The sequence below is a fragment of the Mustela lutreola genome, chromosome 4, assembly GCF_030435805.1.
Source record: "Mustela lutreola isolate mMusLut2 chromosome 4, mMusLut2.pri, whole genome shotgun sequence".
NCBI classification, from domain to species: Eukaryota; Metazoa; Chordata; class Mammalia; order Carnivora; family Mustelidae; genus Mustela; species Mustela lutreola.
Window position 1 is genome coordinate 65,455,051 of NC_081293.1, and position 13,180 is coordinate 65,468,230.

Genomic DNA, 13,180 nt, shown 5'->3' on the forward strand with positions numbered 1-13,180 from the left:
AATCAGTAATTGAACTAGATTTGAGTTTTGCTGGTGGTTGTACTTCTGTGATTGTACCACAAGCTTCAAATTGCTCCAGTACCTTATACATAGAGTGGGGCCTCTGATACCCCATTTTCCTCATGTTCTTGCTCTGCTGCTCTGCTTTTAGAGGTTCTCGAATGCCTGGGCTACAATAATCTCCATGCCTTTGCCCCTTCTTGAGCCTAGACCACTGGAGTGGTTTCTCATTGCTAGGTTTCTTGTAGAGGAAGGAGTGGTTCTCTGTTCATCTGGTCTAGTCTTCGGTTTATGTGCCTGGGTCATCAAGACACAGTGTTCCCAGCACCGCTTTTCTGTAGATTGTCTGACTTGAATCTGGTGGGTGTCTTAGGGACAGAGTTTCCCTGCCTTTTTCCCAGAGGCAGTGGGTCTTTGCTTGAGATCTGGGGGGAGGACTCTTCACACCCCCAACCCTTGGTCCACTCTTGGCCCAGGGCAGTGGGGAGTAAAGAGTTTGTTGTATCTCCCAGAGTGGCTTAAGCCCCCAACTTCATTTTAAATTGAGATCTGATTCACATACTATAACATTCACTCTTTAAAAATGTACAATTCAGGGGCACCTGGTCACTCAGTGGGTTAAACCTGTCTTCAGCTCAGATCATGATCTCCGGGTCCTGGGATTGAGCCCCACATCAGACTCTCTGCTCAGCAGGGAGCCTGCTTCCCCCTCTCTCTGCCTGCCCCTCTGCCTACTTGTGATCTCTCTGTCTCTCTCTGTTAAATAAATAAAATATTGTTTAAAAATGTACAATTCAGCTGTTTTTAGTGAAGTTATGTAACCATCACCACTATTTAATTACAGAGCATTTTTGTCACCCCAAAAAACAAGCTCATACTTTTTAGTGGCCATTTCTTACTTCACCCCACATTCAACCCTGATCACCCTCTAACATACTTTCTGTCCCATTGGATTTGCCCAATTTGGGCATTTAATATAAATGGAATCATATGTTCTATGGTCTTTTTTGTCTGGTCTCTTTTACCAAGAAGATATTTTCAAGCGTCATCCATGTTGTAAGGTCAGTACTTCATTTTTTTAAATGGCTGTACCATGTTTTATCTATCTTTCCATCAGTTGATGAGCATTTGGGTTTTTCCCGTTTTTTGGCTATAATGATAATGCTTCTTGGAACATTTGTATACGCATTCTTCATGAAGAAAGGTTTTTGGTATTCTTGGGCATATATGCAGGAATAGTTTTGAGTCATACAGTCACTTGAGGGTTAACTTGGAGAATCATCCAGATTGCATGCAAAGGGCTGGCAACACTCTGCTTTCCCACCAGCAGTATGAGGGAATAGCTGTAAGTTTATAGGAAGTCTCTCTCCAGTAGGGCAGGTTTCTTTCTCATACTCTTCTTTGGGAGGTCTGCCTCTTTTGGCCCTTGTGCTTTAACAAAGATTTTAGAATCAGCTCCTCAGGCTTCTCAAAAAACCCTGTTGGTATTTTGATTAAATTGCATTGAATTCATGGGTGGTTTGGGGAAGAATTGACACATCTATAGTAGTAAATTTGTAGATCTATTCTTGCATTTTTCTTTATTAAGTGTATTTCATTTCAGACTTACTTTCTTCATAGAGATCTTGGATATCTTTTGGCGGATTTCTTCTTAGGTGCCTTAAAATTTTCATGACTACATTAAATAATATCTTTTTGAAAAGTGTGTTCTGTTTATGGTTGGTATGTACAAAATGCCATGGTATTGTTTGTCTTCTAATTATTTGAATTTTTAGGAGAGTTTTATAGGTTTTTATTTTTATTTTTTAAAGATTTGTTTATTTGAGAGAGAGCCAGCATGGAAGCAGAGGGAGGGGCAGAGGCAGAAGGGGAGAGAGAATCTTTAAGCAGACTCCCTGCTCAGCCCTGAACCCAATGCAGGGCTAGATCTCAGGACATGGAGATCACGACCTGAGCTGAAATCAAGAGTCAGATGTTTAACCTTCTGAGCCACCCATACCTCTGAGTTTTATACTTTTTAAATAATGCTGCCAATAATGATAGTTTTGTTTTTTCTTTACCAGCCATCGTACTTTGAATTTTTGTCTTACTTATTTTTTTTTGTGCTTGATAGAACTTCCCAAAAATGTGTTTTGTTGTAAAATCCGTTTAAGACAGATATTAATATAATCCTGTATTCCTGGGGTTAGGTTATTGTTTGTGTGGTATATCTTTTTTTCATCTCTGTACTTAGAACTTTCTTCTAATACCTTCTCGGTGTTGCGCTTCCCCTCCCATCTCACAATCTGTCTAGTTTAGTCTTGCTTGTGTTTGTTATGATGACTAAGGTAGTTTCCTTCTTTCTACCATCTTTTTCTTTCTTTTTGTACCTTTTAACTTAAAATACTTTTCTGCTGGTTTAGGAGTTTTCTATTTCTATTCATTTACTAGTTATACTTGAAATTCTACTGTGCACATTTAAAAGAAATATATTAGATCTTTAGGATATATGAGGACCTTAAAATGTTTTAATTCTCACCATCCCTTTAGACTGACACTATTACTATTTAGTATTTGGGTGCTGCGTCAGTATTTTTGTTTCTGAATGACCTAGCACAGCCCAAAACGCCAGAAGGAACAGGGGGGAGTCCTGGTATCCTGCTGTCACCACCCACTCCGGCTGGGTAGTTCCAGGGGGACTGGACAAATTAAGAGCATAGCCCCAGGCTGGGTTTGCCAACACTATTGCCAGATAAACTTGTTGCAGCCAGTAAGTATCAAGAGGGATTTGGAAAAGAGAAAGGGAGAAATTTATTTTGGATGCAGTCAGGCTCAGTAAGCCTTAACAACTGACCTCCCACAAGGTCAACCCCTGGTGGTTTTATGGAGAGGTTCCGAGGGGTCCTGCAAGAAAGCAGATGGGGGACACATGGTCATGGGTGGGGTTGGTATATGTGTAGCCCGAAATCATGGGCAAGGAAGGGGATTTGGTGGTGTGTGGTCTTCTAGGTATACACTTCTGGTCTTGACAGTTGGAATGTTCTGGTCACGACAGAACATCTCCAATGCCTCCAGAAAGTGTGGTAAGAAAAGCCCAGTGGGTTATAGTTAGAGCATGAGCTAAGCTGACTTGTCTCTTTCTGGTTTTAACTATTGGGGTCTGTAGTTGAGCAAGAGGACTCACTGACAGTTTCACCTCACAGACTAGATGTTGTCTTTGTTGAGATTATCCTTCATTTTTACTAGTTTGTTCGCTCCTCAGTTCTTTGTGCATTGTAGACAGTTCTGGGATAAGTCCATCCTGTAGCAGCTTTCTTAGTGTAGATCTACTGGTAATAAACTCAGTGTTGGTTTATATTAGAAATGTGAGTTTTGTTTGTTAAAAGACAGTTCGTCTTGATTATCCCAGTACAGTTTGCTGCTTGTTGTGTCTTAGCATTTTGAGAATATTCTGTTGTCCCCTTTCCCTGTGGAGAAGTGATTGTTAGTCTGCTTTTTCTTTATGGATGACATGTCTTTTCTTTAGACTGTTTTTAAGATTTTTGTCTTAATGTGGTACAGTTGGATCAAAATGTGTCTAGTTACCAATTCTTCGTACTTCCTATATCTGTAGATTCATGTCTTTCATTAGTTCAGGGATGTTCTCAGATGGTATTTCTGAGATACACCATCTGAAACCATCATCTCTTCAAGTATTCTTTCCCTCTTAATCTTTAGTGATTAAGATTTTATAGTTTTATCTGAAGCCTTTGCTGAATATCTGAAGCCTTTGCTGATCATGAGTTAGTGTGTATGTGTGGAACTATAAATAGATTGTTTCTATTAATTATAGTGCATTGTGTCCTTGAGGTGTGGCTTTTCTTTGGGAACTCAGCCGAGGGTCCTTCTACTTCAGATATAAACATTCCATTTTGATATTTCACTTAACCATTTGTTGTTGGACATCTTTTCATGATAGTAAGCGCAAACCATATATAAATATAGTATCTATATACATATAGATACTATATACATATACATATAGATATCTATATATAATATATATAATATATAATCTATATATGTAATCTAAAATATATAATATACTATCTATCTATATATAATTTTTTTAATGGTTCCTCAATGGTTTTCTATGGATGTGCCATAATTAAGCCCCTTTCAACTTTTCATTAAATGAAGGGAACTTCATAAGACTTCATTGTTTTCTCATTAATCCTCTTGTACATGCTTCTTCCCAGGCTTTTTGGTAACTATCTTTTGAGTGCTTCCTTAGGCAAGATACTATGCTGAGCTCTTTCTTTGAAGTATATGAATTTATCTTCACACCAACCCAGAAGGGGGTGCCATTCTTTTCACTTTACAGAGGAGAAAGCAGTGGTCCCAAGAGGTCACATGGCTTGTCTGGGGTCACTCAGCTGGAGGTGGACATCTTGTGAAGTAGGCAGTCTGACAAGCAGAGTGGTTGAGGCCTGGTGTTCACTGAAGCTGATCTGAGAGGCACAGCAGGTTGATAAAACCTAGTAGCTATTGGAGTCCTTCTTAACCTCGAGATTCTCTGAGTTCTTCTTGTCCTGTAGTCACCCTTTCTTGCCCTGTAGTCCTGCAGATGGCCTGGGCATAGTGTCTGGGGTAGAATAACCCAGTGGCAAGGCTGACAGTGATTCTGCTCTGATCCAGTGTACTCAGTGACTTGCTGGCAATACTGGAATGCAATAAATAAGTGTTTGAATTTACTGATTATTAACTGTTCTTACTATAAGCCTAGGTAGCATGCAGTACATGGAGGAAAGACAAAACAGCCTAGTGCTTCCACCGACTAAGTGGGAAATTCTAATGCTCACACATCTGATGTGTGAAATCATCTCTCTTGTTCTTCTAATCGAAGAAGTGAAGGTACTTAATGGACTTATCTTCTGTGTCGCCTGCCACCCACCCCTGTGTTACTGGTACTTCAGTGTTAAACAGATCCAGCAGGACCGCGGCAGGACAGTGGTTTGTTGTGAATAAACCCAGCGGTATGGCTGATATTCAGGCAAATCCTCTGAGAGGCACCAGCCATCTGGCATGGGTTCTTTTGAACTCAGCATCTCCCCGGACTGTGCTGTGGTGACCCTCGTAAATGACAGCGGAGACAGCACGGTTTCAGTCACTTCCCTGGCTTTGTGTTGGGTGGCTCCTTCGATTTTAACAATTTGGTTTCCGATGCTATTTCAAACTGAGATGTTAAGATCATTAAAATACAGATTGTAAGTGACTAGGCAACAGAATAGTGAATTTAAATAATATATTCAAATAGATTCCTAAATTTAGATAATTAAAATAATAAATAGAGCCTGCCTGGATTCTTAAGCATTTGAGCTTCAAGGTAATCTTACCTTTATGATTTTTTGTCATTAAGACAAGTCAGCAATCAACTTAAAAGTAATTTTTAAAAACAAATGCTAATGTGCTACCTTGGTAGTCACTCGTATCTTCTCTTGATTATACCCTCTACCTATGGCTGCTATCAAATATTGATTGCCTGCTTTAGAAAACTGTTCTTTTTCTCATGCTTGATAGATCAGGAATTGCATCATCCTACATGAGTTTGGTTTTGGCACTCGGATTTTTCTCATCAGCAGTGAATGCTACTGTTGAGAGTTTTTGAATTCTCCTTTCTCCACCCGCCTTTGATCTCCAAAAAGAACAGAAACCCTAAACAATCACACTGGAAACTCCTATCAGATTTGTGCCCTGGTGGTCATCCTAGCAATGGATCAGAATGGGCTGTTTTCCTTCTTCACAGAAAATTGTGCTCAGAGTATGGTTGCCTAAATATGTGGTGACTGGGGAGAAAATAATTCTTCTAAGAATCTTGTTGGTGTACTTCGTAAATTTTTGCCAGAGTACTTCGTAAATTTCTCCTGTTCTGCTTTCTCCCCTATTTCTTTACTATTTCCCTTTTTTTTTGGTGTCGGATTTTTGATAGGCAGGGGAAAGAGTGAGTGATGGTGAGATGCCTTCTACTGTGGTCCTTGTGTTTACAGACCTCAGATGATTATCGCTAGGGGAATAAGTGAGTATGGTTATACCAGAGCCACTCAGTTTCTAAACACAACATCCAGAACCATATTGAACATGCAGCTATAATCACAGATATTGAAAAAATTTTCCCTGGATTTTCCCAGTCTTTGACTCTACAGACATAGGCAGAACACAGTAAAGTTTTCCTCCTTCAGAGCATTCCTAATTTTATGTTCACATTTTCTTTTGGGAGTTTATGGTGTTACAGGTGAACCATGATTCTTATATTTAGCTTTTGAAATACAGTTTTATTTTCAAATTTGGATGTCTTTAGGTATGCTGAAATTGTCAAGCATTTCGAATAAAAAGGGAAGCAGTAGCTTGTTTTATCTGTCCCCCTGGTGAATGGTGCCTGGGCTTTGCTTCTTTGCTCCTAGGCCACTCTCTCCCAGGCTTTTGTCTTTGGTGTGTGTGTGGGGGGGAGATAAATTGTAAGGTTAATTCACTTACAGCTTAAATAAAAGGCTTGTTTTGGAGTTAGGGGAAAAAAGAGCCAGGCCCCAGACTGGGCAGACACAGCCCATGGCATGGGAGACGGCTGCAGGGGAAGTGGCAGATGCTGGCTGCTTTGTGTGGCTCTCCACGCAGACTCTGGGCATCAAGTTCGCCCCTGGTTTTCCGTCCACTCTGTCTGATCTTCTAAACAATTTTCTCTGAGGCTCTCTTGGATATAACAGCTTGCCTTTTGTCCTCATTTATGTGTTCATTCCTACAGTGGTTGTGACCAGTTAGAAAGAGGGTGGACTTGGTTTAACATTTTTGGGGACTTGCAATCTTGTTCTCCTAGTGGTTTTCCTCTGGATGTCAGATGCCACGGGAGGCAGACTAACCACCAACCTGGGTTCGGATGAAAACGTGGCAAAAAGGAGGCCTTTGATGGAGTCTGTGAGGGCCTGTCCAGCCCCCGTGAAGTTAGAGAGGCTCCCTAGAGCAGTTCCGCATGTTATTCAGGGGTCCTGAGAGCAGCATTTTCCATTAATGGGCTTTGCCTAGAATTAAGTGGCTATTTTGAAATGGTGAATAATTTTGTTAGCTAAAGCCTCAACCTCACAACTGGTGTTGTGTCACTTACTTGGGAAGGCACTTTATAGCAGATCTGGGGCTCTTCAACGCCTCCCCACCCCCATCCTTTTAAAATTTTGCTGCTTTCTCTGAGAAGAACTGCAAAGGAAGCCAGGTGCTCTGTGAAATACAGACCCTGCTAATTATTCAGAGTGCTTTTTCTTAATCGAGATATAATTCACGTACGATAAAATCCACCCTTTTAAAGTGTATACACCTCATTGATTTTTAGTATATTCACAAGGTTGTGTAAACCGTTAGCACTGATTTCAGAACATTTTCATTGCCCCAGAAAGAATTTGTCCTGCGCTCATTAGCAGTCGCTTCCCATCTTACACGCACGCCCCCTCCCCCGCCCCCCAGCCCCTGGCAAACACAAATCTGCTTTTCATCGCTGAGTTCTGTTTTATGTTATACTGAAGTCTGTTGTCCCTGAAACTTAATGGTTAGATGAAGGGAGAGGCAGGGGAGCAAACTCCACCGACAGACACTTGGGGCTTGTGCCTTATTTCCAGCTTCTTACTTCCAGGCCCCAGTGCGAAGGGGAGGGGTGTCCCCGGAGCCTGGGGAGAGTCTGGCCCTCTCCCTGCTGGTGATCAAATACACCAGGTGTCTCAAATACTGAGCATGTGGCAACACGTAAGAGGTTGAGTCTGACCTGATGATAATAATGTATGGCCAACAGCCTTTTGAAAAATTAAGGGCAGAATTGCAGCATTATAGTTCTCTCTACCTTTCCATTCTGTAACTTTTAGAATTCTCAGGAATCAAATCATGTAGGATGTTGTCAGTCAAAACCAGAGAAACAGGTAGCTTGGACAGATTGGGGGCTTGGATCTGCATGTCAAGTGTGCCTCCGTAAATACTTTGGGTTCCTCCCGGTTGCACTAGTATTGACACCTGGACGTATGTGAGTTTTAAAGAGGAGTGGGGAGTCGTTCCAAGGCGGGGAGGGGAAGAAGCACTAGTCCTCAGGAGATTTTCTGGGTCTTATAGAATATCAGGTGTGAGGGAGCCCACTGGAACCTAGGGATCTCTCCCTGGGTGCTCTGGGATGGAAAAAAACATTTATTAGCTGAGACGTGCCCTTAGGGGCTCAGTTCTCCTGACCTATCCCAGGTGGTTTCTACTGGACCTTCTCCCAAAGTTCCCATTCTTTGTGTATCTCTGTTTTTCAGTTGAAGTACTCCGGGTGGCTCTCCTGTAGAATTCCTCGACAGGCAGTTCTGGGGACTGGGGTGCTTCCTTTTGGCCACAGAGATGGGGAGCACAGAGGACAGGCTCCCCAGAAACTGTGGCTGTTAGGGCACGGGCGCTGGGGAGGCGAGCGTATATGTACAGAGATCTAAACCACCAGACTTGGAGGTGGTTGTTGGAGGTTTTACAATAAAAGGTGGTAATTATTTAGTGCCGCTGCCCTTTTGTCTCCTGCCCTCTGGCTTTTGTGTTATTGTAAGTGACAGGTGCTGGCGGCTTGGAATTGATGGAGCTGTTTCTGCCTCCACTTTGCTGATAAAACAGGAATGCATTATTTGTGATTAATGCATCACAATGATGGTCTTAAAAAGTGTTTTGAGTAGAGTTGAGTTCACTTGAAACAGGTTTTTCTGAAAAGATGAATTTCCTTTAAGGATGGTTAAGTTGATGGTTAAGTTTTTCTGTTTATTCTGGTAAAACATAGCATGAGCTAGGGGGATGCTACAGAAGAATATTTTCACCTCCGTTGAATTATCCAGACCCTCTTGTCTTCTGATTCTAAAATTCTGTTTTTAAAATATGTCTGTCTTTGCCCTCACCTCCAAAAAATTCCTAGTGGGAAATTAATAAAGTAAAAAATAAAACCCCTTTCATCCACCCTTACTTTTCATTGGTTGGATTCCTGCTTCTTCAGTAAGACTTTCTAGCCACTTGTGTGTTTCCTTACAATTACCCTTCGTTGTGCGTGTCATCGAATTCATGTGGACCTGCATTGCTTTTAAAAGTGCATATCCAAAGCCTTTCAGTAACATCCTAAAGAGGTGACGGGATTTTACTTTCAAGCAAGTTGAACTTCTCTGCTTCAATAAAACTTGTTGCCTAGATATTTTAACTATAACCCTCTGAGATGTAGAGACCTGCAGGGAGTTAGCAGGAATGGCTGGCGTATACCCCACAATGGGACCTGTCTGCCATCTGTAGAGCTCTCTGTCGTCTAGTGATTGATTGGGATCGATTCTAAAAACTGTAATAGAAAGTCTTTATTAATGCCTTTGAAATATCACTTTAAGAAGAGAGGCCGTACATATACAGGAAGGCTCTTTGGGGGAATAGCCAGATTTGCTTTTGGGGTTGTGACTCGGCCCCTCTGATTTATGCATCTTGGGGGGCATTGGTTCACAGTTAAAAATAGAAATCTCCTTAAAATCTCCTTAAAATGGGTGCCCTCTCTGCAAATAAATGTATTTTAACTAGTAAATTTACTGTTTCCTTAACATATTTTCGTTATTGTTGTTGCTCTCTTTTCATTTATCCCCCCCCCCCCCTTTTTTTAAACAGCAAGCCAGGGCTGAGCAAGAGGAAGAATTCATCAGTAACACTTTATTCAAGAAAATCCAGGCTTTGCAGAAGGAGAAAGAAACCCTTGCTGTAAATTATGAGAAGGAAGAAGAGTTCCTCACTAATGAGCTCTCCAGAAAATTGATGCAGGTAAATTTATCTTTTCTCCCTTTACGTCTTTCCCTGCCTGTTTTCCTCTCTAGGAAGAAATGACTTTGATGGAGCACTTGGCTTGAAACATTTGCTGATGAGGTTGTAGCTAAAGTTCTTTGGAGATTAAAAATACCAGGTTAAGATGGCAGCAATGTAATACTCCAGACTCTGGCTCTGTGACCCATCTGCTTAGGTAAGGAGCGATATTTTATATTTTGAGCGCCTCTCAAAGTTGCTGATGAGCCCGAAGCCTTAGCACAGGAGTAATTGCTATATGTGGTGTTTTTGGGGTTTTGTTGTTGTTGTTGTTTTTTAAAGATTTTATTTATTTGACAGACAGAGATCACAAGTAGGCAGAGAGGCAGGTAGAGAGAGAGGAAGAAGCAGGCTCCCTGCTGAGCAGAGAGCCCGATGCAGGGCTCGATCCCAGGACTCTGGGACCATGACCTGAGCTGAAGCTAGGCTTTAACCCACTGAGCCACCCAGGCACCCCTATATGTGGTGTTTTGGAAATACGAGGATTAACACTAAATGTGGGACTTCTTCCTCCTTATACATTGAATCTATAATGAATACATAAACATTATTGCAACAGGAGTGGGTCTTTTGCACCAAAATATGAGTATATAAAGTGAAATGTCAATTTAGGAGGCAAATAAAAGATATCTATGGTATCTTGTTAAAATTACGTGCAATCAGATGTGTTCAGATGGGTGAGTAGTATGTTACTGAGCAGATGTCAGACAGCTATTATAACTTAACGTTAATCACTAATAGTTTATAGAAGACACAACACAAAACATGTAGGAAGGTTTGATTTTTTTTTTTTTTTTCCCCTAATTCAGAGGCTCCTTTTTTCCCCCTCAAAGCTTACTAGTAAATTACACAAAGTAAAATTTGTTTTAGGACAAATTATTTTGTGTTCACTTAATATGAACTTAAGAATAAGTGGAATATTAAGTTTTCATTATATACCACAGCTTGTCCAAGATCATGGGCAGATGTAGAATTATGCCAGGAGGACAAGTAATTCCACTTTGTCAGGTGACTAAGAGAGGTAGATGCATTTCCTCGTATCTTCTGTTCAGGGACATCGCTAACCACTCCATTCGTTGATATGGTTGAAGAATACATTTTAGGGAGGTTAAAATAAAAGGATACTTGAGACTTTTTAAAAATAATGTCCTAAATCCTTTTCTAAGCTTCCAATGTAGACATTCCTGTAAGAGAAGGCTGGAAGCTCTGGGGTAGAAGCTCTAGTGTTAGGACCATACAGGGGTCCAGGCAACAGAATCTTTATTTCATTCTCATTTTTCTTCCTATTTGCTGAATAAAGATACTGTTACTCTCTTGCACAAAATTTGATTTAGCTGGTGGCTGTTGAAATGTGAAGAAGAGAGGTAGTCAGGAATTATTGTCCAGCAGAATTTCTGTGTGGAAACTCTATGGACTCATGTGCCTTTTGATTTAGAGGAAGAGAAGGGGAGGCGGTTAGTCTGACCTTTGGCACTCTCTCACGGGGGCAACATCAGACCACTTACTTTGCATGTTACTTCGAGAACTGTAGGGATGCAATTATGGTCTGTTCTTCTGAGTTTAGTGTGTAACCATGTGCCCTAATTTTTAACCCTACAAGAAACATATTTTGTTTTCAACTTGAATGGTTGTTAGTATTTATAGTCTTGTACCAAATTATTTATAAGGCTGCCCGAAGCTAGCAAGGTCATCATGCTCTACTCCTGTTCTTTGTGAGTGGTTCTGTGATGTGTAGTTTCTTATCATAAAGTACCTTTTCCCCAAAGCCATCGATGTCTCTTAAAATAAGACACTAAGTAAGAGTGAGAACAGAAGAGCCATGCACAGCAGAAAAGGGAGTTAGTTATAATAATATATTTGGCGTAAGAAGGTTTGAACTTAAAGTTCTGAACATCCTATAAATAAAGCTATAACCTGCAGAAATATAGTGATTTTTTTTCATATATCTTATATCTAAAAAAAAAAAGTAGTTTACTTGGTCAGAAGAAAAAATTTTTTCATATATTAAAAACTGAGGGGAATGATGGATCTTTTCTGAAGAGATTAAAGAAGGTACGACCTGAACAGGGCAATAAATTGTTTTTGCAGGGAGTAGTATATAACAAGTACCAATAGTTTCCATGTGGCCAAGTCTTAGGTTGGCCCTTTGTCAAAATAAAGGATTTCCTAAGAAGGTGTGATTCTGTTGTTGGGGGAGCTCTTGGTGAGACTGGCTTATTTGGGGTCTGACTTGTAGGATCTGGACAAATGAATGATCAGCATGTCTCTGAGACAGCCTCCCAAGAATCCCAGTGTGGTTCTTGGGCAATCTGTATTTGCCCCACCACCACCACGCATGCATACATTGTAGCAAAATAAACACTAACACAAAATTTACCATTTCACCCATTTGTGTGTGCAGCCATCACTGCTGTTCATCTCCAGAACTTCTTGAAAACCAGACTCCATACCCATTGAACAGTGAGTGACTCATCACTCCCCTCCTGGTTCTTGGGCTCTTGAAAGGAGACAGGTGTCAGGGAGTTTGAGGTTGAGGTCTCTGGCACATTCTAGCACTATGTCTGTTCTGTGGAGTGATAGGTCATCTCTCACTTTTAGACATCAGGTGTTACAGTACACCATTTTGTGGTGAATATCCTTAATGGCCTCCTCTGGTTTTGACTGGTTGGATAGAGCTGGGACAGCTGCAAGGGAAGAAGGCTGCCCCCCTGTGGCGCCCATCCCACTGTGGTGCCCTCCCGCTAGGCTTGCCTCAGGGACTTCAGCCAGTCCTTTGTGGAAGGCTCACATTTTCTGCCACCCAGTGTAGAAGAATGGATCTCCATCTGGAGGCTTTTAGAGTAATTGGTACCAATAGACTTTTCTAATTGTGTAATTACTTTAATATGGCTCTCTACGATGGTGCTTCTAGAGAGACCTTTTTTGAAAAGCTTGCAAGAGACACTTCATATAGGTGTTGACAAGTGAGGCCATGGACCTGTTCACCAGGAAAGTGTTTGCTTAGTATTTTTCACCCAAAAGGCCACCGAGAGGCTGTTGGTAGAACAGTTTTGGTTTTGTCACCACGCTTTGACTGTTGTCTCTGAGAGTGATTGGCCAGAGCTTCTGTGTGCATTTCAAAGGAATTCTTTGGTTCTGAGGACAAATTGAGATTATTGCTGTGGAGGAAACACTTCCTTTCCCATTTGCCATGATGGAACTGGTATCTAATGCCTTTAAAAACAGAAATTTGTTTAAGCGTGGATGAGGGGAAGTCCTTCTGTCCTAGAATATTTTCAAATATGTTAAAATCACTGAAACAAACAACACACTAAAAGCATGCTTTCTCTCCTGTTTTTGTGTATATCCACTG

The 13,180-nt window shown here is 41.0% G+C and overlaps 1 protein-coding gene across 1 annotated transcript in view; it reads left to right on the top strand.

Moving 5' to 3' along the window:
• The window catches only part of CCDC6 (coiled-coil domain containing 6), a 107,769-nt gene that overhangs the window by 46,204 nt on the left and 48,385 nt on the right, over window positions 1–13,180 (top strand). Inside the window, exon 2 of the mRNA XM_059170196.1 lies at window positions 9,640–9,789. Within this exon, the coding sequence (XP_059026179.1) occupies window positions 9,640–9,789 (150 nt within the window). The remainder of the gene's footprint in view (window positions 1–9,639; window positions 9,790–13,180) is intronic.